A 23,974-nucleotide genomic window follows, 5' to 3' on the forward strand; every position below is an offset into this window, starting at 1 on the left:
ACAGCCATCCGGCAGTAACTTTAAGAACATTAGCCCCCACTGTACATTGGGACAGGTGATGGGTAATAAGCATTCTGACGCCCTAAGCCTATTAGCAGTGGCGTAGCTACGTTATGGGCGCCCCCCCCCCTGCCAAGCACCCCTACCCCCCTGCCCTGCCGCCCCGCCGCCTATGCAAACCCCCCCCCCCAATCCCCCACAGCCTTACCTATCGCGCTGGTCCCGGCGGCTCCGTTCTTCTGCTGAGGACCACCACAAAATGGCTGCCCCCATACAGCAGACAGTTTCAGAGAACTGTGTGCTATATGGGGCGGACATTTTGTGTTGGTCATCAGCAGAAGAACAGAGCCGCCGGGACCAGCAAGATAGGTAAGTCTCCCAACCTAAATATGTCCATCTGATCTGAACAATTTCATACTTACTCAAACACGTGTTTGTCCAATCACTTTTGTTTACATAGTATAAATTTAGGACATGAAAAAACAATGATTACATTAATATAAGGCCATTTAATAAACATGCTTAGTATGTAAAACAGTTTTAAATAGCAAATGTCAAAGCCATGACAAAAGAAAGTCCATGCTGTAGCCTCTGCAGTTAGTCAGCCATACGCGATACCTTGTAAATCAAGCGCCGCCGAGTAATTTTCGTTGTGACCCTTCGTTCCTCATCTGTGCTGGACTCACTCTCATATTCACTGTCACTAGAATCCTGATAAATGCATTTTAGGCAAGTTTTACCAGTAGACTTAAAAGAAAAAAAAAGTTTTATCTATGAAACATGAAGGATATGTAGCGATTACTACTTAAATATTATTATTGTTACTATTTTTTTTTTTTTTTTTTTTGGGGGGGGGGGGGGGGGGGGAGGTTATCAGATAAGATATTTAAGTGGTCAAAACAGCAAATGTGGTTATTTTAACATCTACAGCCTAATATCCAGCTTATAGAACAGCTTACTGTAGCTAGGTTATCCAGCCTACCCAAATACATACCTCCCAACATGGCCGATTCTGGGAGGGACACAATGCTCTGTTTCTGACTTCCCTTTTAATTTATGATCAGGGCCGCCGAGAGGGGGAGGGGGGGGCAGTACTAAATACCCGGGCCCGGGCTTGCTGGAGGGGCCCGGCGGGTGCCCTGGTCCGACCCACCTCCGCCCCCCCTTTCCCCCTCTGTCCCTCCCAGGCAGCAGCACACAGCTCTACAGCATGTGCTGTGCTGACAGCAGGCTCAGCATGAGCGTCTCACTTATAGCATGTTGTAGGTGTGCTGCTGCTGCTGAGGGGGTGGAGGACACAATAACAGTCCCCCCCTCGACTTTAGAGTGTTTTTTCACCCCTTAAACATTTTGGGGGCGTGACCTAAATGGGAGAGGTGGCCATGCTGCCAGTGATTAGGCCCATGACCCAAATGGCGGCCCTGTTTATGATTACCATCATCTGTTTTAAACAAGTTAATGGATACGAATGGTGTTTTAACACAGGTGATGTTGGGAGGTATGTGAATATAGCGGAATTAATTACATAAACTGCCCATGTATCTGAACAGCGTTGGGCTAAAATGTAACTATATACCCACTGTACACTTGGCAAACTGCGTATAGAAATATTTATATGATCCAATAAGGATTTGTCTAGCTGACTGTGTGTCCAGAACACAGTGCCAGGACTATTACAACTCTCCTCGTATGGTGATAAGGTGAATGCCTATGAAACTTCATCTGTAGATAAAGTCACTAGTATTTCCAGGTAGAAATAAAAAGTAGGTGAAAAAGACCAGAACCTGTAAATTAACAATCCTTAAAAATGAATAAGGATAAAATAGAGTTTGAGGTAAGAATATGGTTAAAAAAGGGGCAGACTAGATGGGTCAAGTGGACAATTGGACTTTAAGCTAAAAAAAACATCCCCATATGATTCCTCCAGTGGTGAGACCTTTACATTGCATGTGCTTAAATTGATTACGCATTTATGTGGAACTCTGTTCGAGGACCGTTCATTCTATACTGCTAAATAGAGGGACAAGCCATACAAAATTCATGCGTCTACTTCTATTCCATTTTGCCCTAAACCTTCAACAACAAGCTATGTACATGTCATTGACTTACTCTTCCCCTAGCAGCAGCTTTCTAGAAAAGCAACCCCCCAACGTGCCTGAATCCCTTGCCATTTGGTAATTGCTTCCTTCATCTGCAATTCTGCCCCCTTCTGGACAGGAGCGGCAACAGATAACTTACCACTAGGTCCGCAATGCAGCTAACCGACGATGACCTTTTGACAGGAAGAAGCTTTGAAACCAGGCTTATCTCTTTTTATTAACACATTTGTCTATAAGGCTTAAAAAAAGTTTTAAGACGCAAAACCATTTTAATTCAGTAATGAAGAGCAGACCATTTCAGAGTGCATCCAGTGCAACTCTATTAAACACTCAGCATATTTAACTAGTTTTTGCTTCTACCCTCAGGGACATAAAATTCCAGGTGCTAGAGTGCGGAAGTGTGGTAACACAACTCCAACTGCTGCTGCTGTGCCCCCGATTGCAATATGCAATTATCTTCAGCATCACACAGTGCGGTTATAATGATGCTGAGGAAGTGGGTGCAATCATCCAGGAGGGCAGGTTACTCTCCTCAGAGTCTTAGGGAACTCACTAGAGTTGGGGAGTCTTCTGAACTTTCCGCAACATTATGAAAGCAATGTTCTGAGCATCAGACCAATTCAGTAACACAAATTTCTTAAAATATGGCTACAGATATGGAAAGTATTCCTGCTTATTGTACCACAAAAAGAACTAGAACGGTTTAGAAAATCGTTCGATCCTCTTAAAAACCTTTGCATTTTACTTTAATAATATTAACAGCACTGTAACATTACAAAAAGAAATACATCACAAGTGGCATAATAAACATGGAACTTTCTCATTTAAAGGTATATAAAGTTTTCAGAAATATAGTTCATGCCATTACATAAAATTTTACATTTTTCATACTAGTTACCAGCCAGTGAAAATGGCCGAACAGCAACGTCAGTATCTGAAGTTGTTCACGCCAACATCTGTCTTGCTCCGTACATTCGTACATATACACACATTCACATACATGGGGAAGTGTGTCTAAGGGGACATACCTGGTGCAGTGTGTCTAAGGGGCAGTACCTGGTGCAAAGTGCATCAGGGGCTCTACCTGGTGTAATGTGTACAAGTGGCACTACTGTGTGGTGTAATGTGAATAACAGACACTACTGTCTGGTGTATTGTAAATTGGTACTTTTATGTGGCCATGTCTCTTCCACCATGAAGTTGTGCCCCTACATTTTTGATGCACTCCTTCTGCAGGTACTAGTCCTATTTTGAGTATGGGGGCACCAAAATATCTAGTTACGGCATTACCCAATGCTGATATTTATTTTTATTTTGTCGAACTCATTTGTTGCTATAGGCCAGGGGTAGCCAACTCCAGCCCTTCAAGAGCTTCCAACAGTTCACGTTTTGTAGATCACCGAGCTGGGGCACAGGTGTACTCATTACTTACTGACACATTATAAATGATCCACAGGTGGAGCTAATGACTTCACTTGTGATTCTGTGAGGAGACCTGGAAAACATTAACTGTTGGTAGCTCTCGAGGACTGGAGATGGCTATCCCTGCTAAAGGCCAATGCAGTTTTAATTAAACTTTTAGACATGGATGTATTTAAGTGGGGTAGTTTTAATTTGCTATAAATTTGTATGATTAAAACATTTGCTACATTTTTTATATATGCTCTCTTATCTGTTATTAATTGTATGTATTATTAATGGGTATAATTATGGAAACAACTACATCTACCACTGTACTTTGCCAAGGTGGATAAACCTTCTGTAAATATACTACCCAAGCAGCCACTAATAAACATTGACATAGCCAGGAATCAAATCACTTTGAATTGGATGGATTCGGATGTGGTTGGAGTTGCTATCACTGCTGCTTACTTGGAATTTATGGTAATTGCAGGCAGTAGATGACTCCTGCTGCAATAGTGATCGGAGCTGCATCCTGGACACACCACTGGAACTCTTACCCACCATCGGGCAGCTTGTGGCACCCATGTGGACGTGCAAACCGCCCACCCCAGAGGCCAGACATTGCTGGATCTTCTCCTCTAAAGGTCAGAGGTACCATCTTGTATCAGCATGTCTATAATCATTGCACATAGTAGATTTATTGGAAATCACCATCATGCTTTCCATCAACTGGTCTCAATCATTACAATGTATTTCTTGAACTTTTTAACTATTCCAAAATGACCCATTTTAGACATTTCTTTTGGATAACTATTAGTCGATGTTCAGCTACTATAAGAGTGTGTGCGCAGTAAGAAAAAAAATAGGTTGTCATTAAACAGGTACATCCATGAGACTGAAAGTAGTAAGACACCAAAATATGAAGTCAGTACACAATAGCCACTGCGCAAGTAGCTGTAACTATACCTTTTCAACAGATGCTCCCTCCTCTGCATGGGTCGTTGGCCTGGACTTTCCTTCTTCCAAGCCAGTCCTTTTTGCACTAACAGGTAGAGAGCTCTTATGCTCTCCTATTACAGCCTTGGTGGCCTTCTCTGGTGACTTCTGACGTACTGTTAATGGTGACGTCTGTTCCCCCTTTCCATTGAGTCCTTGTAGTGTTTTTGGTTTCTGTCTCTCATTGGATTTCACAGGATCTGCCTCTGGAGCCCTGGTGCCAGTCTTACCTTCTGTAAGTGACTCAGAAGGACTAACGTTAGATCCCAGTCTTCCTACTTCTCCCTTAAGATATGAGGTAATGGACTCGTGGCTGCAAAATACAGAACATAATTAAAGCTAATTGCTTATTAAAAAATGTCACCTCGCTATTTATATATTTGTATAATGTTCTAGTAAATCCAGCGCATCACACGGTATTAGTCAGATACAAGGACATCAATGTTTCTCTGTTGGCTGAACTACGGGATTTGAGTAATAATAAGGGAACCTCTGCCCAGTGGCAATTTCGTGCATTTTGGAGGTAGAAAGATGCCTTTTTAGACAAATACTGCCTTTGGATTTGATTTTTACCTCTATACCTTTCACGAGGTCTGACACAGTAATAGGGGGGATGCTTATTTGGCAGGCATCAATACAGAAACAGCAACCTATCACTGACTGAAAAGGTGCAGATATATCATACTACTAGCCTTAGTACGCCATGTGACTGCAGCAATAATTTATGAGGACACATCTGAACAAAGGGTGGTACCACAGTGCACCAACAAATTAAATTAGAAGAAACAATAAACACAAAAACTTCAGCCATAATGATGAGGACACCCTAGAATTCATTTTTTTTTATTATTAATCAAAATATTCAGGACCAGTTAGCAGCTCCCACATGCAACTATTCTAGCACTATCCTTTCCCACCTTTGTAAACTGTAATTTCTAATAGAATCTCCTTTAATTACTCACTGTACAAGTGGTCGCTTTAGAGGTGGGGTTGCAGCACAGTCCAAAATTCAAATAGGGGAGCCAGACTAACTGCCAACAAGTCCCGGTTGGCAATGTTTGGCAGTGTTTGGAGTGGCAGTTGGTGTGTCTCCCTATTTGAATTATGGACTGTGCTGCAGCACCACCTCTGGAGCCGCTATGGTTTAATGCTGGATTTATTTTGCACATACATTAATGCAAATAATTATTTATTACACAAGCAATAGGCGGTCACATACCTGTCATCCAATCTCTCCATCAGATCACTGTTGAGTTTCCGCTCTGGTGCTGATTGTTCCACATGAGTGCTGGATGCTTCTGTGTGCCAACCTGCAAATGAAGACATTTCTTGTTCTGCTTGTTGAACATTTTTGAGGATGGCTTGCACCTTCTCCTCAGTCATCTCCTCTGACTCAACCTCCTCAAGATGAAGATGCTTAAACAGTAATTTAAGCCTCTCTTCCGTCATTTCTTCCTCTTCAGGACCAGACGCTTCTCGCTCATGCTTCTCAGAGTCCTCTCCTCTTTGACTCCGTTTTTGTTCTTTGTGCGGAACAGATTTTTCAACCTGGATGTAGCTACCCTCATTTTGTGGTTCTTTGTACAATTTATAGTCTTCAAATTTCACCCGATGAACGGCCATTTCAAAGGAAGCATCGGGACTGTGAATTAAATACCTGCTGTCATCTAACGTTGTGTCTTCAGCTGCCACTACAGGTGGAGCGGCTGACATATCTCCAATTCCATGTGCGGTTACTAACACATCACTCAGTCTACTGGGAGTTCTAAGGGGTGACTCTACGCTAGAGTTATCGCTAAAGAAATCATCCTGGTGGAGTGGGGTGGGAGGCACATAACGCAAACCAGTGGGAGTTTCCAGTTCCACTTGAATAGTTGGATAACCTGAAGAAAACAGTACACTTCGCCTGAATGAAATGGATTATGAAACATCAAAGATGGCAAAATAATAATAATACAATGCATGCAAAGTGATATGAAAAGATATAATGAGTATGAAATATGCTTCAATGAAAAGTTTTGAACTGGAACAGCGGTAACGCTACACAATTTGCATTCTGGATGGTTTCACATATACTCAGTTTCTAACGTTCATATTAATTAATACACTTTTTTCAATTTGTCAAAATATTCCAGTGTCTCTGGAAACTGTAAATCCTCCCAGTGACATTAGAAGCTGCCAGTAGTGTAACCCTACCATACAGCATTTGGGGGGGGGGAAGCTATATCTAAGAGGATGTGACAGGGAGGCACAGGAAAAGCCCAGCTATAGGAATATATCAGGCATGGGAAGGACAAGTGGGTGAGTAGAATGTGATGTGTAAGGTGACCTCGGAGAGTGAAGAGAGTTCGTGGACATGGGTAAGATCAGAAAAACTGACCGGGAGAAAAGGAAAAGAAAACAAAATAATCAATAAAACACATACACAGATTAACAATGATGAGAGTCATGCTATGCAATGGATGGACAGCAAAAAATGGATGCTACAATATCCCCAGATTGATGCTTCACACTACTGTTTCCTGGACCTTTTTTAAGTGCCACAGAAACCAAACTAATAGAGTGTGTTTTCTGGAACACTGGAACTAGAAAAACTTTAATGCCAGTGTGACTATTTTATTCCTAGGTCATGCCCAACTTTGGACACGTCTTTATCTAAATACTCTATTACCGCCTTTGTTGGAACCACAATTTCTCTGCGGAGCAGCCTGGGACAAATGTCACTCCTTAAAGGAGAAACCAATGTGTACAGTTTGACAGAGACAAGCATGGTGTCATGGACATTTCTCCAACTGGCTGTTTATCATTTCCCTGCTCCATTTTGACACTCTATTATGGCAAGGCCTTTAGAAAATAAAAGAAGGGATTGCACCATATGTGGTAAAACGATATTAAAATTTACCGTATGCTGCTTTCAATTCTGGAATCTTACTGTCGCTGAGTAACACAGAAAAAGCTCACGTCATTCACCCATGTTCAGGAATTATCTGCTTGTAAGCAGATGTTCATTTAAATCATCATTTGCTAACTAAAGTTTTCCGAAGAGAAAATTTAAGTTTACCAAAAGGTGAAGTTTACCAGTGTGAGGAAGACCGAGGAGTTAATAAAGTTATTTTGAATCTATTGAAGTGATCAGTTTACAGAGGCGCTCCCTAAAACCCTATCTATATTGGGGTTCTAAGCTTGGACATTTTGTGAATTCAGTCTTCAGTTTTAACGTTCTTCACAGCCCGACAGTAAACATGTCTTCATTGCAGGATTATGAACCAACTGTTTTAGTCAGAGAGAGCAGTAGATGTGGTCTGGTCTTGATGAGGTGTTAAAGATTCAGAGGAGAGACAGGAACAAGCAGTGCCCAATCATAAGGAAATGCAGAGATTGGTGCAAACAGGATATCTAAGGAAACAAAATGATCCTCCAAAATAGGCAGTGCGTTTCAAATGCATGGTTTTAGGATAAGCATGATAACATGAAGACCTCTAGTCATAGGGAGCACACAGCCACAATCAATATCATATTCATATCCGAAACGATTTTATAGAGTGACATAGCCTAGCTAAGGTTTAAATCTGCACTGAGGCTGCTGGATAATCCTATAGGAGTGCTGTTTGCTGATGTGCATGCAGAGGGCTCTGGAAATAGAAAGCCTCCTATAACTGCTATACAGGCCATGCTGGTGCTTCTGCAGTAACAAACAACCCTTTTACACCATCAAGCCGGCTCGCACCTGGGATTTTAGAACCAGCTCCAACCTGGGTGCAACCTGGATGTGACTAATTTTACACCACCCTCCTCCTCACCTGGCATAATGCTGGGTGGATGATAATGGCAGTTGAAAGCATCTCTCAGCACAGGCTATTGCATTGCAGTGCACTGGTCCCTCCGACCCGGGTTACCTGTTTACACTACACAGCAAGCTGTGTTGACTCCATGTTGAATCCGTGTTCAACCCTGCTTGCTAACCGGGTTGAAATGCCAGGTCTCATGATCCGAGTCATTTCAAATGGGAGCGTTTACACCACCCGCAAACTCAGGTTTTTGCGCGCACCTGTGCAAAAACCCAGGTTATCTAGTCTGGTGTAAAAGGGGTAAAAGAGAGAGAGAGAGAGAGAGAGAGAGAGACAGATGTATGCGCCCTGTAGACTATATATCTTAGTGGACTTGCACTAAAGCTAATATTTATCTAATACTTAATTATATCCATTGTAACTCATTGTACTGGTGGCATTGACACAGGAGCAATGAAATTATTTTCATCTGATAGGGCAGGGATGGGGAACCTCCAGCTGTTGTTGAACAACACATCCCAACATGCCCTGCTACTGTTTTGCTATTTGGGCATGCTAGAACTGTTGCAGGGCGTGCTGGGATGTATAGTTCAACAATAGTTGGAGGGTGGAAGGTTTCCCATCCCTGTGATAGGGATCTATGCTGTATACTGTCCTCTCAATGAAACCAGAGGACATATCATTGCCCAGTGTCTGCATATGCTTTGGTGGATTCTCATATTTGGATCCTAGCTGTTCCTCAGCATGCTTCCCCAACGCCTTTATAATGACATCAGCTAATCTATTTACATGCATTATCTTATATCTATAAACAGTGTGCAATGTACATGTTTACCATCAACAGTGGGGTCACCGAACACATTGTTGTCATCTGCAAAACTTCTGGTGCCGCTAATGTTGCCATAGTCGAAAATTGGACCCTCCAGCAATGTCACAATATCTATTCGATTGATTTTTGTCAGGACATTGGTTAAGGCATCAGCTAAAAATGCAAAGAACATATGTTAATCAAAATCAAACATTAGATAAGCAATTCAGAAAAACAAGTATATGCCTAATTATATAGCTAGTATGGTCAGTTTGCATCTCATGGGTTATATTTCCGTTGGGGGGGGAGTGCAGCTAGTGTCCCAAATGCCCATATTTATACACTACGATTATGTTTGCTTTGTGAAATGTTTGTAATATTCTGTATACATAAATGAAGATATATATATATATATCATTAGAATTTACAATACAGTGTACATTATACCATATATATTACAGTATATAAAATATAAAGTACATATAAAAAATACATACGTACAATACTCACTTGTTGCATTCTTTCCGTCTCTCATAACCCATTTCTTTAACAATATAAAGCTTTGTGTAGTCAGGGAATTTGGGTTTTCAACACGTATCTGATTAATTTCATCAACTGAAAAGTTTAGTTCTCTCGCCAGTTCTGAAAAAGGCAGAAACGGGCTTTAGCGATAGACAGCAGACATTTCAAAGGTCAATTATGGTTCTTCTGGGGGCAGGGCCATCTTAACGCATGGGCTTACTGGGCAGCTGCCCTAGGGCACCACAATTATAGGGGGCCCTAAATGGCAATTCTGGTAAAGCCTCCATAAGAATGCTTATAGAGGCTTTCCCAGCACACACTATCTGTGGATTCATCTACCGTAGTTGCTTATGATCGCTTGAACCCATAAGAGTTCTCCCTTTTCAAAATTGTTGTAAGGTACAATTGTATTATTTCCTTTTAGAGTGTATAAGCACTCAAAACTATTTATTGTACATTAGAATCATCTAAAGGAGGAACCACTCCTGAATCGTTGGTTTCATGTGGCACACACTAAGGCCACCTAATTACCTCACATAACATCAAGTTACAATTAAATTTTACCCCTGATGAAGTCATTTTGATGAAATGCGTTGGTCTTTGTACAACTGTAACACTGTTCTACTGAATATGAAGAATTTCATTCTGACTTTTAATAAATTGACTATATTGTCACTCTATGTGTGTTTGTTTGAACAGACCTATATGGGTCACTAAATAGTGACCACGGTACCATGTCAAGCCATGGCCAACACGTTTCATCCAGGTACAGACTTCGTACCTAGATGAAATGTGTTGGGCGTGGCTTGACATGGTAACGCAAAAGAGTACTTTTCAGACTACCAGCTGACACCACCTCTGTTCCTGACAGTGACTACTTCCATTCCTTTGGGCAGTGCACGCGGAGAAGTGATATTCGGGAACCACTTGGGACAGATATTCCGCCCGTGATGTTCGTGTCTTGCTGGCAAGCTGACAATCTGATACTTACATGTATGTGAGCATATGTAACGTGTTTTATATAAAAACAATTGATTTTACCAATTTGGCGTTCTCTCTCTCTCTAAATATATATATACAGGAAACCCGCCTGTGAAAATCCTGTGTTTGTCCCTGACTTTTGCATTAGCCCTTTACAAACAGTATGCAATTACAAAAAAATAACATTCCAAGGAATCACAGATAACATTATTCATAATCATCCTCATGATTATATAAATATTATGACGGGCTCATGAATTGAAAATCAGTGAAAATAATTTTTCAATTTAAAATGGTACTCATTATGTAGCCATAAATCATCCTATCCACTCATTTTCATCCATATGAGGTTGGAGGCTTACTGGAGAACCTCATCTCATGGTTGTAATATTATAATACATAAAAACTAACCGAGAACCTGCAACTAAGTCAGATGAAGGGACAAATTGTCCCGTTGGAGTAGTGTCATTCAGAACATCCAACATTGTCCCATTGGAGTAGTGTCATTCAGAACAGCCAACATGGCACCATTACATGAGAAGTGGCAAAGCCTTGTAAATATTATACACTTTAGTTGTTCTAGGATAAAAATACTCTTAAGTTAACATTGGAACAAAGTTGTGTCTTTGTGTATGATCTGTAAACTTCTACAAATTTAAAAACGAGTTAAAAGAACATAGTCGAAATCTCAATAAAAACAGTTTATAAAAAAAAAGAAAAGAACATTCTCATACCTGTCCAACTGAGTCCCAAATGATCAGCAACAATCGCCATCCTTATATCAGTGCGCTCACATGGACTTTGCGGACCTGAAATTTACAAAGGATCAATTTACCAACTTTTTGTCACTTGACCAATATGTATTGGATTGTTAAGGTTGTCTAGTGTGTAATCTGAAAAGAAAAGGTGGACTATTACAGCTTGTACTTTTGTATGTGTGGAGAGTACAAGTCTAAGTATGTGAGCACAGTAACTGAATGGCAGTAGACATGCTGGGTGAGTGTATGGGAGGTAAGCACAAGTGTTGGAAGGTGTTGCCCAAGTGAAGGCTTCATTCATATTTGTAATTATGGGTACGGTGTCATGTTTCTGGCATGCTTTACTATCTAAGTGTATGTTTTCTTGGAATAAAGAACAAGTAGTGCGAGACAACAGACACAGATGACAATGGAAGAATGGAAACTAACATAGGTCACTCCACAAGCAATCACGACAGGTCATGCACTAAGGTCAACAAGTCGAGAGGTTTACAAACTAGGCTGGATTTCCACGATGTGAGCTATTACAGCTCCAGAAACCTGACTGCCTTTATTCTCACCAGTCCTCCTACTGCTCCTTCTCTCACTGTCGGCCTTTTCAATCTTTGATTTTAAAGATGTTGCGTCTGCTTTCATGTCTTTAGCAGACCTCGAAGTAACGGAAGGCTGGGACACTTGGGTGGCTTCAGATAATGATGTATTTCGCGATGTACTGTCTTCATCATCAGAGATCTCAGTCTGCATCTTTTTCTCTTCGTCGGACAAGCGATCCACAAGCTTTAATGTCTCACCACTAATTCCCTTAAAATATTCAATAGAATGTTTACAAACCTCACTGAACTCATGTTTCTTTACTTTGGCTGCTGACGTGGCACTGGGCATAGATCTTACCTTTACTGGTAGTTTTGAAGGAGTCGGTTTAACGGCCTCCTTCTCTACCTGTGCTGGCTTGTTGTGTTTAGGTGCGGCTTTCCTCTGTATGGGTGGATTTGGTCTATTGATGTTTTTTATAGGGATTTTAGATTTTACTTCTGCATTTGACATAGATTCTTGTCTCATGCCTTTCTCAGTCTTAGTAGGCAATTTTCTTCTACAAAGTGATGTGTTTGTATTGCTAGATTGGATAGTAATGGGCTTTACAGATATGGCTTTGATTGGTAGTTTAGACCGTGGTCTATTCCCTGGTGAATCTGCTAGTCTAGACTCCGTTTTCTTAACTAGTTGTTTATGTTTTGCAATATTTTGATTGGCTGTCCCCAGTTCTTTATCTACATTAACTATTGTTGTACTAACTTTTTTTACAGACTTGGATTCACAGTCCTTACTAAGTACCAAATTTATTGTGTTATTATTTACATTGAGGGCAAAAGAATCCAAGTTGTTATTATTATTATAGTTTTCTGCCTGAAAATCGTGTATTTCTATGTGGTTGATAATGGTCTCTGTGGTTGATGTGTTTGCTAAAACAGTCTTGCTATCATTATCTAAATTCTGAGAATCTGGCACAGAATCTATTTTATCTGCTACATCGCCAGTGCCATCTTTCTTCGTGGTCATGGTTGAGGCAGAAATGCCCATCTTAATAGGCGTGCGCATTTTAGGATCAACTTTACAATTAGTAGTAGCTGCTGGTTTGTCCAATAAATTATTACCATTTGTTCCATCAAGACAATCTCCGTTTCCCTGGATGATGGTGGCATGTTCAACTGTAGTTGTCTCTACTTGTTTTTCTAGGATGGGGTCTACCAAGATGTCCCCTGACTGTGGAAGTGTGATGGCAGTAATTTTATCCCCTTCCCCCTTGTCCCCTGACTTCCCTCCAGAATTATGCTCACCAATCTGAAAAAATTGGAGTCTTTCTTCAACAAAATCCCTCTTGCTCATGTCAATAGCACCACTGCGAGTCATCTCAAACATCTTCCCTTCATGAAACGGGAAGGGGTTGGGCTCACTTGTTGGAGTACTTTCATCTGTAGGTGTTCTGGCTGGAGTGGTGTCTGGTGTGGTTGCTTGAGACCGATCTTCTACAGCCAGACTATAAGGTTTTGGGTCTTCATCTTTGGATTTGGCTTCAAACACATCATCATCTCCTGCTTTACTAGACCAGGGATCAAAGTCAAGGCTTTTTGTAGCCACTGTTTTAAAAGGCGTTGCAAACTCTTCATCCACTTTGTAGCTAAAGTATGAATCTGGAAACACTGTTCTATCAGGATGTCTTCCTTCCAATGTAAAAAACTGAGCCCCTTGCTTCTTATCACCTGAGTCACTTTTCTTCTCACCGTCTGATATTTTTCGACATGGTTTATACTCCTCAGTTACTAGTTTTTCTTCTTCAATAACTTCAAGTTTACTTTGGCTAAAGCTACGATCACTGTGTTTCAGAACACCTTCCTTAGTCCAAGGTTCCTTTTTTATTTCTACTTCTTCACTTAGTGCAAGTTTAGCATCATGTTCAGTCAATCCATCGTCTTCATCCTGCAAATCATATCCATCAAGAGAATCGATTTCAGTTGCATCTGTATCATGTGAGAATTCTGCAGTGGTTGCTATGGAACAATCTGTAACAGATTGATCATTATTACCATTTTGTTCAAGGTCATTAGATGATGTACTCAAGCCCATTTCTAATTCTGAAGCTTGTTTTGGTGGACAAGGCTTCCCAGATGTATTCATTTTTGTACATTCTTTTACCTCTTCATCGTTCATTTTGAAAGTATACTTCTTAATAGCAACAGGTTGGAGAATTGACTCATCATCGCTTGAATCACTAAATTCTAGTTCAGGGGGAACAGGAGATGGTGGCTGCACTCTAATAACTGGCTCAGCTGACAGAAACTTGTCCTGATCATCTTGAAGATTAACTTCAGTCAGTTCCATTTCACTGTCAGTTGAATTGTCCATATTTTTTTTACTAGAATCACTGTGCTCAGAATCTAAAGGTGGTGGAGGGGGGAACTCAATATATGCCACTCTGTTGTCTTTTGTTCTTTTGCTTAAGTCTTGGTTAATAGTGGCTGGTTTTACTAAATTAGAATTTTGGGTATCTGGAATGCTCTGCTTAATAGAGGGTAGTCTGACTACATCCTCTTCCTCTGACTCTTCTGAAACTTCAGGTATAGGGCTTGGCTTTCCTGGAATATATGGCATTAATGAGTCGGGGGTTTTAGAATTAAACTCATAGCTAACTTCCTCTGAACTAGGTGTCTCTGGAGTTAAAGGGCTTTTTCCAGAGCTATCTATAAATGACACTTGTTCTAAGGTGTCATCCTCAGGGCTGCCCTGAGGAGACGGTGGTTGTTTTTGTGGTTTACTAGTAAAGAGTGTACCTCTGGTCTCTTGAACACTCCTACTCTCCTGGCTAACTACCTTTTTAGCACCTCCTTGTTGTGCCTCTATTTCATGTTGTTTACCTACTTGTACAATACTGACATATACTGGTAATGTTTTTATCTCTTTTAATGCCTCTGTATTTGCTGATGAATATTTTTTATCTATGTCCTCAAATGTCCTAGCTTCAGCTGAACATTCTTTAGTAGGACTACACTCTAAAGAATCTGGGGACTTTACAGGGGATAGATCAGTATCTTCACTAGAAGGTGATAAGCCCAGGTAATCCCGGGCTTTGCTCAGTAGAGCATCTGTGCGTCTGTTGCTCTCATCTGTGATAAATTTTGAATGCAGAATATCAGGCTTAATCTGATTAATTTTAGGTGGTGTAGGTGTTTTATTAAATTCACTTTCTAATTTGGATTTGAAGTTATGATTGTCTGGACTATGACCTGCTCTCCTGTCTTCAGTAATTCTGACAGGAATGTGTGATACACTTGTCCCTTCCTTCCTGTTCTCATTCTTTCTCTCATTGGTATATCCTACATCCTTTCGAGCTAGTTCTGTGTACAAAAGTTTTTTGGAAGGAGACTTAACGCAACTGTCTTTTATTTCTCCTGTGCAGGATCCATTTCTGGACAATGTTTGTTCTTTATCAATGCCATGGTTTGGGAGATGAGATCCATTCATTTCTGTGTCTTTGTCCTGTATGAAAACATGGGTAAGTTTTTCCTTGTGTGTCTTCTGATTAGGGGCTCCAGACATCTCCCATGTTCTATATATTTTTTTGTCTGGGGAAGCCAAGTCCTTAGTGCCAGATACATCATTTTCTGACTGTTGTGGAAATTGATCCATTAGTCCAATTTTTTTATCTGTGTTTTTATCTAAAAATCCGCTGCTGTTTTTAATCATTTCTTTGAATTTGGAGCATTCCTCATTAATGGCTTCTGTGATGGATTCCTTGAGTAAAGGTAGCTCTCCGTTCATTTCCTCAATGGTCTTTTGTTGCTTTTCTTTTGTGTAAAACTGAAAAAATGGAAGAAGATTGTCCTGATTTTTTTTTACTGGAATTTTGGATGGAGAACCATGTTTTTTTTCCTCCTGAGAATTGTCCTTATTCTTAAGATTTATACTTTGCTCAAATTTTAATTTGATAGAGCTGAGCTTGGACTGTTTTAGCTGGAAGCCAGACTGAGTTCCTGATTGCACGATATCTGCCTTGTGGTCAAAAACCCTCTTTTCAGGACTGCAAGGCAAACTTGTTGCTTTCCGATCATCGGCTATTGAGATGCACTTTCCATCATGCATGAACTGGTGAGTTTTAGTCCAGTCATCACTGGAAGTTCTAAAATCTGTAACCTTTAATTTTTCTGGGCTACTGTTAGTAGAACTATAACCTGAATGATATTGTTTACCGTTTTTTTTGTGAGGTGTCTTCTCCGGTGACTGAAGCTCATCATTTAGCTTTTCAGTTTTGTCCCGAAAAAATTGTGATACTTCTGTCAACTTTTCTTCTGCCTCTTTAACAGTTCTGACCACCCTGTCTTCATATAAAAGCTTTTCTCTACCCCTGTCTAGCCTATCCTCTGTAAATCGCATCCACATGGCATGTTTGGGGCTTTTAGAATCTCCAGCATAATGCAACACTGTAACTTTATCTAGAGAGTCATCACTGGACATTTTACCTATGCCATTTTCAATTTTTGAAAGCACTTCCTTCTTTGGTGCAGTGATTGCTTTTTCTCTGCATTGTTTTTCAGGTCGCTGGAAGTCAGACCCAAGAATTAAAGCAAGCTCTGTTACGCCCTCCTCAGTGTCGTCCAATTTATCAGACAGGAGCATTTTTTCAGCAAACCTGTATGACTCCCCTCTCAGCTCAGATAATTCATCATCATGATATTCTATTGAATGTTGACTCAGTAATTTTAGTGTTTTGTATGAGTCATCTGATATAAGTTGAGCAGAACTTGGACGGCTGTCTTCTTCTTGTGAAACTGGGGTATTTACTCTTGAAGACTCCAGATAAGATGGTAGAGACTCTTCTGCTGTTAATTCCTCTTCTTCTGCTTGTCCCTGTTCATCTGAACACGGAAACATCTTATTTCTTTCTGTTACCATATCTCTGATGTTATAATCTCCCTGACTTAAATCCCTTTGATAAACATACATTTCCTTCTCTGGATGTTTTTTTGTTTCTCTAATTATGACTTCTGTAGGCTCAGCTTGGTTACCTTTCTCAATATGGACCTCAATAATGCGCTCCAGTTTAGGTTTCATTTTGGTGTCCCTTTCAGCATGTTGTTGCGAAGTTTCAGTACACTTCTGAGCATCTGAAGCCATAGACGTTTTATGCTCAAACAGGCCTGCCAGCTCTTTGGATGGATCGCGACCTGACTGGAAGGCTTTCATTATATCATGTACAGACATGCTTTCTTCTATTCTTTCAGATTTTTCAGCAGCTGGAGAAGGATGGTAAACCATTCTTGTCGTAGTTGTTATATGAGTTTCTTCTTTAACTCGTACGCCCTTTCCCAAAACCCCTTTTTGGTCTTCTTCATCATTTCCAGCATTTAGCTGAAATGCATTATTTGTTCCTTTCATGGATCCAGGTGGATATTGTTCTAGCTCCATAAAAGTTTTATCAGATTTTAACTGCAGAGTTTCCCCTTTGTCAGGTTCCACAGACTCTCCCGTGGATGGTTCGTAGCTCCTTATAACGTGAACCACCTCTGTTCTTGTTTCTGTAATTACTGGAGGGATAGGTACATCATGAAAAAGCGGTTTAGGACCAGTGCTCTCAGCACTTTGTGGGGCAGATGGAGTTTTTTCACTTCTTGTTTCAAATCCGCTATCAGACAAAGGACTTTTATCCTGCTCGTGTTGTGAAAATTCATCTGGAGACTCTAATATCATGTCTGTTCCAAAGATAGAATCTGCAATTTTGCACAGCTCTTTTTCAGATGCTGAAGATCTCATTGATGGTGGAGGCATTTTAAGTTTATGATCATGTTTCAAAACTCTTTTTTGTTTCTCTTCCCCTTCTTTTTTTCCATCATCATATTTGTATTTCAGGTTTGAAAATGTATTCCCACCAATATCATTAGTCAAGTAATCAATCACTTTTGTTAAGTTATAGTCCTTTTCAGATAAAGTTCTGGATTTTAACTCTATTTTTTCTGGAGTATATAAAGGCAGGCTGATGCTGGCACCCTCTCTAGCTTCTTCAAGTTCTTCCTTACTAAATTCTACCCAATCGTCTTCTGGAGACTGGCCTTGATCACAGAACACATCTTTTTTTAAAATTTCACTAACTTTTACCAAGTCCTCTTTTACTTTCTCTACAATTTTAAATGGTTCTTCATCTTCAATTCTCACTTCTTTAATAATTTCAGAATGAAATGGTTTTTCTTCAGAAGTATCAGTTTGTAAAATTGCGGTCATTCTTATGAGGTCTTCTTTCATATCTGCAACATCTTTCAAAATCTCCTGACTTGAGGACAATGATGAAGTGGTAGATAACTTAAGTGCAGCAGGGGACAGAAACAAGGATGTTTTAAGAGGTGAGGAAATTCGACTAAACTGATTGGTGGGTTCAGTTGATAAGTTTTTTGATGCTGTCACAAGGGCAGCAGCTGATTTATTCAAGGATGCAGACTCTGTCAGTTTTTTTAAAGTAGGCTCTGACAACACATTTACCACAGAATATACCGGTACAGTTAATGTTGATGATGTAACAGATGAGGTAGTAGAGGACAATGTAGACCTAAAAGATGTGTACACTGCACCAGAAGGGGGAGTTCTTATTGTCTGAAAAGCAGATGCAGTTGATGCAAACGACTTGAGAGGTGAATATTGCATTTGCGTTGTAGTTGGAGCAGAATAATTTTTTTCAGCTGTATCAATTGTTGTGTTAACTGTTGCAGTTGCAGATTTTGTAATTGCTGATATCTTGTCTTGCAAATTTACTGCTGATCCATTGATATAATTTGAGCAGAGTGGGTACTTTAAAGGTGATGCAGACCCATTCATTAATCCAACTTCACTTGGACCATTCCCAATCTTTAAAGGTGATAAAAGAGAGGACGCTATGCTCACTTTAGAAGGAGTAGAGGCAATGGGAGAAACCACAGATTTTAGAGGAGAAGATGAAAGTGACCCTGCAGATGTAATGATGGATTTAAATGGCAAGGTTGAGGAATACATGTTAATATTTGATTTTGGGGATGCTGGAGGTGTCATTGTAATGGATGATCTTTCTAAAAGAGAGCCAGCAGTGGTCACTGGAGAAGTTCTGGAAGCAAAAACTGAGGTGGAGGATAATCCCTTGAAAGCTGGAGCTTCTGCGATGGTTGAAGTTCTAATTGGCAGACCAGTGGAACCTTGAAGTGAATACGGAGACTGTGTCACAACAGTTTTTATCGGTGAAGCAATTGTCCGAAATGTTCTCAGTGGAGATGCTACATCACTAACAGATTTAACAGAAGATGTAGTAGAAGCTCCTAGAGTAGATTTTATTGGAGAAGCAGAGGAGACAGACCAAATTGACTTTAATGGGGATGCTGATGGAGTATTGGAGGAAGAGCTGGACAGAGAGGTAAAGCCTGATTTGGTCTGGCCAGGCACTGTAATTGGTGCAGTTGTCCATGACTGATATGGTCTTGTTTGAAAGCCTGGCTTGTATGCATAAGTAGCAGGCAAAGTTCTTGTTGGTGCTGTGTTCCGATCGAGTTCTTTCACGAGCAAAATTAAATTAAATGCAAAATTAACGAAAAGTGTTTGAAAAAACAGAGAGACCAGAGAAAAAAAAAATTGGTCAGTAACGATTATATTATTTCAAAAGCAAATACAACTGTATTCATGAGTCAGGATGATGGTTATTGTGAAATGAGCGGGCTAAAAAGAAAAAAAGGGGCACTTTTGTGGACATAAAAGGAGTTGATGACAAAAGCAACATAAAGTGAAGAACATACAGCAGAAAAGAAACAATGGAAAAAGAAAAGACAACATGAGTAAAAAGGACTACAAAACACACAATGCTGCTCAGACTTCCTATTGACTTTCTGATGTGCTGAAATATAATACAAGCTGTATTGTCCTGCCTAATACAGTGTAGATGTGTAGAGTTAGTGTTCAGAATTAGTATTGTCATTTGCGCTTTCTCTGGTTGCCCCATTATGACACACACTGTCAATTGAAAAAAATATAAATTGTAAACATGACTTTTAATATTTTTTTTTAATATATATATATATATATTTAAGTCAGAACTTTTCATGCAGATTCCAGATTTATGTATGTGACAGGCAAGTACAGTGCAAAATGTGGATAATCTTTGATACGTTCGAGTATTTTTCTCTCCCATGCATAAATTAGATATAAGTTGCACAATCACAAAGCCAATAAGATCAGATTATTTCAAAATCATTTTTATCTTCTCGTTTTTTTTTTTCATGCTGTTGTGGTCTAATTTTTTATATATTTTTTGTAAAACCAAGGAAAACGTGAAATGAAATGGATTTAAAACCATTGGTTCAAGATGACACGTGAAACAATCACTGAGAACATGGTCAAGCAGGGGAAACTAAAAAACAATTTCTGTACGTAGGCGTGCATGGAATGTTATGTCAAAACAAGCAATGGATTATGAGATTGTATTATTTTTAAACGCATTTGTCACAAATATTTCCCAATGCCAGTCATTTCATTGCAGACATTTGCAGGTTTCATAGAAAAATAAGATTACAAAAATAAAATAAAAAGAAGTTACATAATTGTCTAAAAATACTTTTTATTTGGAGACTGGATTTGGAAAACAATTGTTCATTCACATTTGCTTTAAAAAGAAGAGTTTCTTTGTGACTACAACAACTTACATACATTTTTATCTACGTCATTTTCAGCATATAAATATGAAATTATCCATTGCATTAGGAATTATCCACCAAGTACATGATATATTTACTACTGTAAAATTAGTTAACAGCACAGTGATGCTTCATTTCTCAGACATCCCATTTATAAACTTATTCAGTACGAACCCAGCAATGATTGGATTGCTCTGTATTTAATGTACATGTGATAAAAAAAAAATCTGAAGAAGTCTCGTGCCTATATTTTGCGGATTATTTATTTATATCAAGACTTTCCTATTCATTTAAGTTGATTCCGTAAAATTTTTTTTCATAATACCAAACTTTAAACACCCCCTACAACATTAGATAATGACAATTATATTACAGTATATGCAGTGTATTTATATTTTTGAGGTTGTTTTTTTACTCTCCAAACAAAAACATAAAAATTAATTTACGTTGCTGGCTTTGACAAACTCAGCTATCAAGAACAGTATCTGAACCAGCAGCTGCATCAATGGAATGCCCAAGATAATTGGTGCCTGCCTACAATTCTACACTGTCCAATGTATACAAGACAATTGTGAGTTGTGCAAGAAAAGATGGTTTGTCTCAACAGATTCAGGTATGGCTAAACTCTGTACATAAAAAAACAGAGGGGGCAAATTAATAAAACCTCAGGGTTTTCTTGTGCTTTGATGTGCGGTTTGGAAAATGTTAAAGGTCAACCCGAACATCAGAACACACAAACGCAATCTGCAAACGCAATACCGATGCTTATAGAAGCATACAGATGTATTAGATGGATAGTTACCAAACCGCATGGTAAAGCCGCAATTAAACATTGAAAAATAAAAGACACACTTTTGGCAAGTGAAGTACAGTAGCTCAAAATGCACACTTTTTGCACTTTCATGCTTGCCAAAACAAAAAGAGAAAATGTCCATTCCCTTCCATTGTCCACACTTCCCAGCCTGATAACTCCTTGTCTTCAGGGGAGGGGCAAACAAATTATCAGTAATCTGGGGAGGGGGCAAAAAATGATTGGTCCTCTGGGATAAGGGCAAACAAATTATTGGTCCTCCGGGGCGGGGCAAATAATCTGCACCCCCATCTAGAAAGTAGCTGCCCAATGTTGGCTGTAACAGTCCAAGTGTAAAATATTGATAAATATAATTGTATTTCAACTTAACACAAGTAAGTGTGGCAGGGAGCCACCCACCCAGTAGGGAAAACTGAACACAGTAGACCCCCACCTGGTAATGCACATTACCAGTCCACAAAGTAAAACTGCATCTTTCACAATTGGTTTTAAATTGGTTTGGCCTAAACGGTATGTGGTCTAAGGGACTTCTCAGCATATTGCAACCCCCCCACATTGAAACACTGCTTGATAATTTCCCCCTTTTCTAACTGGTCCAAACATATCTAATAACAGGCTGGTTATATATTAATGTGAAATCATTTAAAAAGCCCTCACTACACTCTATGAAAATAAAAATTGACATGTCAGTAAGAAAACTCTTCTTTTAAAGGGATTAGTATTGTTAGAATGTTATTAAACTCACTCATTCCAGGCTCAGTCAGATAGCTGTATCGCTTACGCAAGGCTAGAGACACAAAGTTCTGACGACGATCCACTTTCTCTGTCTGCAGGGACAAAATAATAAAATGATTATCTTTCTACAATGTTATAACTGCCAGCAAATGTTAAGTACACCTAATATAGAGAGATAAAACATGATTTAAAAAAATAAAATTGAAATACACAAATCACACAAATCACATGTAGCAGACAGCGCGACACAACACACTGCTCTCTCTACTAATTTACTACACGTTCAGGACAATAAAGCATATTTAAATTTTATAATGAAAAATAAACAATATTTGGGTCACTTTTACAAGGCTACAAATATAAATCTGCTCAATATACTTTTATTTATATTTAGAAAACGGGCTTTCCAAAATATTTGCATAAATTCATAAATTTTGTTGTTTACATTTCTATACACTGCTTATAGGTGATTTCTCTGTTTGCAGACTGGTATAGACAAAACTCTAAGATTGTCATTTTTGGAGTGTAGATTGCATACCTCCTACCTGTCCCAATTTTAGCCGGACAGTCCTGTTTTTTTCCCATTGTGGTTGGTAATGGTAGGGCAGTTGGGAGTCCTCCCTGCTACCCGCTGCTCTCCATAGCAGAGAAGCAGGGAATAGATGCTGTGCGCCTATTCACTGCAGACAGAGGGACAGCGCTCTGGTCATTCCCCCTTGAAGGAGAAACCGGGAGGCGTGGCTTGTGGGAGCATCATTCCTGATAAGCCATGCCCCCTTTATGTGAGGTAACGTCCCCATTTCCAGAGTCAATGCGGCTATGCCGCCCAGAAGTTCCAACCGCCAATGTAGAGAGAAGCAGGTTTCTTTTCATCTGGATTATGTGAATATAATACCCCTTTTACACTGTCTTGAAAAACACAGGTTATTTCGCAGTGGAAAGGGGTATAAAAAAACAAATCTGGGTCCATTTACCGAGGAATCCAAAGTAAGCAGGGATGGTCTGGGTTAAAGGCCTCTGTAAACTGGTTACACAGGTCATCTGACCCGGGACACGTTTATACCAGAATACCAGATTAAAAGACCATACCTCCCAAACCGCAGTGCCTATACCTCCCGAACAGCAGGGATGCCATCTCCAAGTGCCAGCCAAAAAGACACTGCACACATATGCAGTGCAAAAGGTGACATCCCAGGACAGTGCCAAGTCTGACCGGCTTGGAACCATGTTCCAAATCCCAGATTAGACCCAGAACTAAGGTAGAAAAGGGGTAGAAATGTGTGCTTATAAAATTGTGCATACATAGAGAACTTAAAAAAAAAAAAAAAAATTGTTTATTAATTTTAAAATTGTTAATTTATATTGTTAAAAAAACAAAAGCTGAAACATTGTTTCTGAAAATATCACACAGGCTTTATAAGACGGGACAGTGCTCAGGAACGTGCTGAATTGTCAAGCGGGATAAAGCAAATAAAGAAAGGTGCAAAATTTGAACTGAAGAATTGTACGCCTACAAAAACTGATCCTGCACTAAGAAAAAAACAATCACTATATTAAAAACCAGCCAAGGTTCCTAGTTGTGGAAGAATTCATTTGCCCATAGCAAAGTACAAGGAAAGATAAAATGATTGTGCACTTGCAAAGAAACTACATAGAATGTCTAGAAAAATTGTAGATTTGCAGCTATGAAAGCTGTATTGTCATGAAAAGAGGTTATAAATGTTAGATATTAGCAAAAAATATGTGTCAGTTACCGGATCAGCCCTGCCAATTTGGACACATATGAATTAGACCTACTGCACGGGTTCACATACATGTGTCGTGTCATACAGCTGCAATTAGTTCCCAACACTTAGCATACATGGACATTGGAGTATGAAG

General features: G+C 39.6%; 1 protein-coding gene across 8 annotated transcripts in view; it reads right to left on the minus strand.

Annotated features, from left to right (window-relative positions):
* Nucleotides 1–23,974, minus strand: part of ANK3 (ankyrin 3) — a 333,783-nt gene that overhangs the window by 15,798 nt on the left and 294,011 nt on the right. For 2 of the 8 annotated variants that reach the window (XM_083149129.1, XM_083149128.1), the window contains exons 37-43: nt 22,104–22,185; nt 11,917–19,413; nt 11,333–11,407; nt 9,597–9,737; nt 9,123–9,269; nt 5,719–5,809; nt 4,470–4,812 (exon numbers count right to left, since the gene is read on the minus strand). In XM_083149129.1, the coding sequence (XP_083005255.1) occupies nt 4,470–4,812; nt 5,719–5,809; nt 9,123–9,269; nt 9,597–9,737; nt 11,333–11,407; nt 11,917–19,413; nt 22,104–22,185 (8,376 nt within the window). Of the gene's footprint in view, nt 1–618; nt 748–4,469; nt 4,813–5,718; nt 6,383–9,122; nt 9,270–9,596; nt 9,738–11,332; nt 11,408–11,916; nt 19,414–22,103; nt 22,186–23,974 lie in introns of those variants that run through there. The other 6 variants (XM_083149130.1, XM_083149131.1, XM_083149133.1 and 3 more) reach the window with 4 other exon arrangements.

This window comes from Crinia signifera, chromosome 6 (genome assembly GCF_055691185.1).
Source record: "Crinia signifera chromosome 6, ASM5569118v1, whole genome shotgun sequence".
In the NCBI taxonomy this organism is placed as follows: domain Eukaryota; kingdom Metazoa; phylum Chordata; class Amphibia; order Anura; family Myobatrachidae; genus Crinia; species Crinia signifera.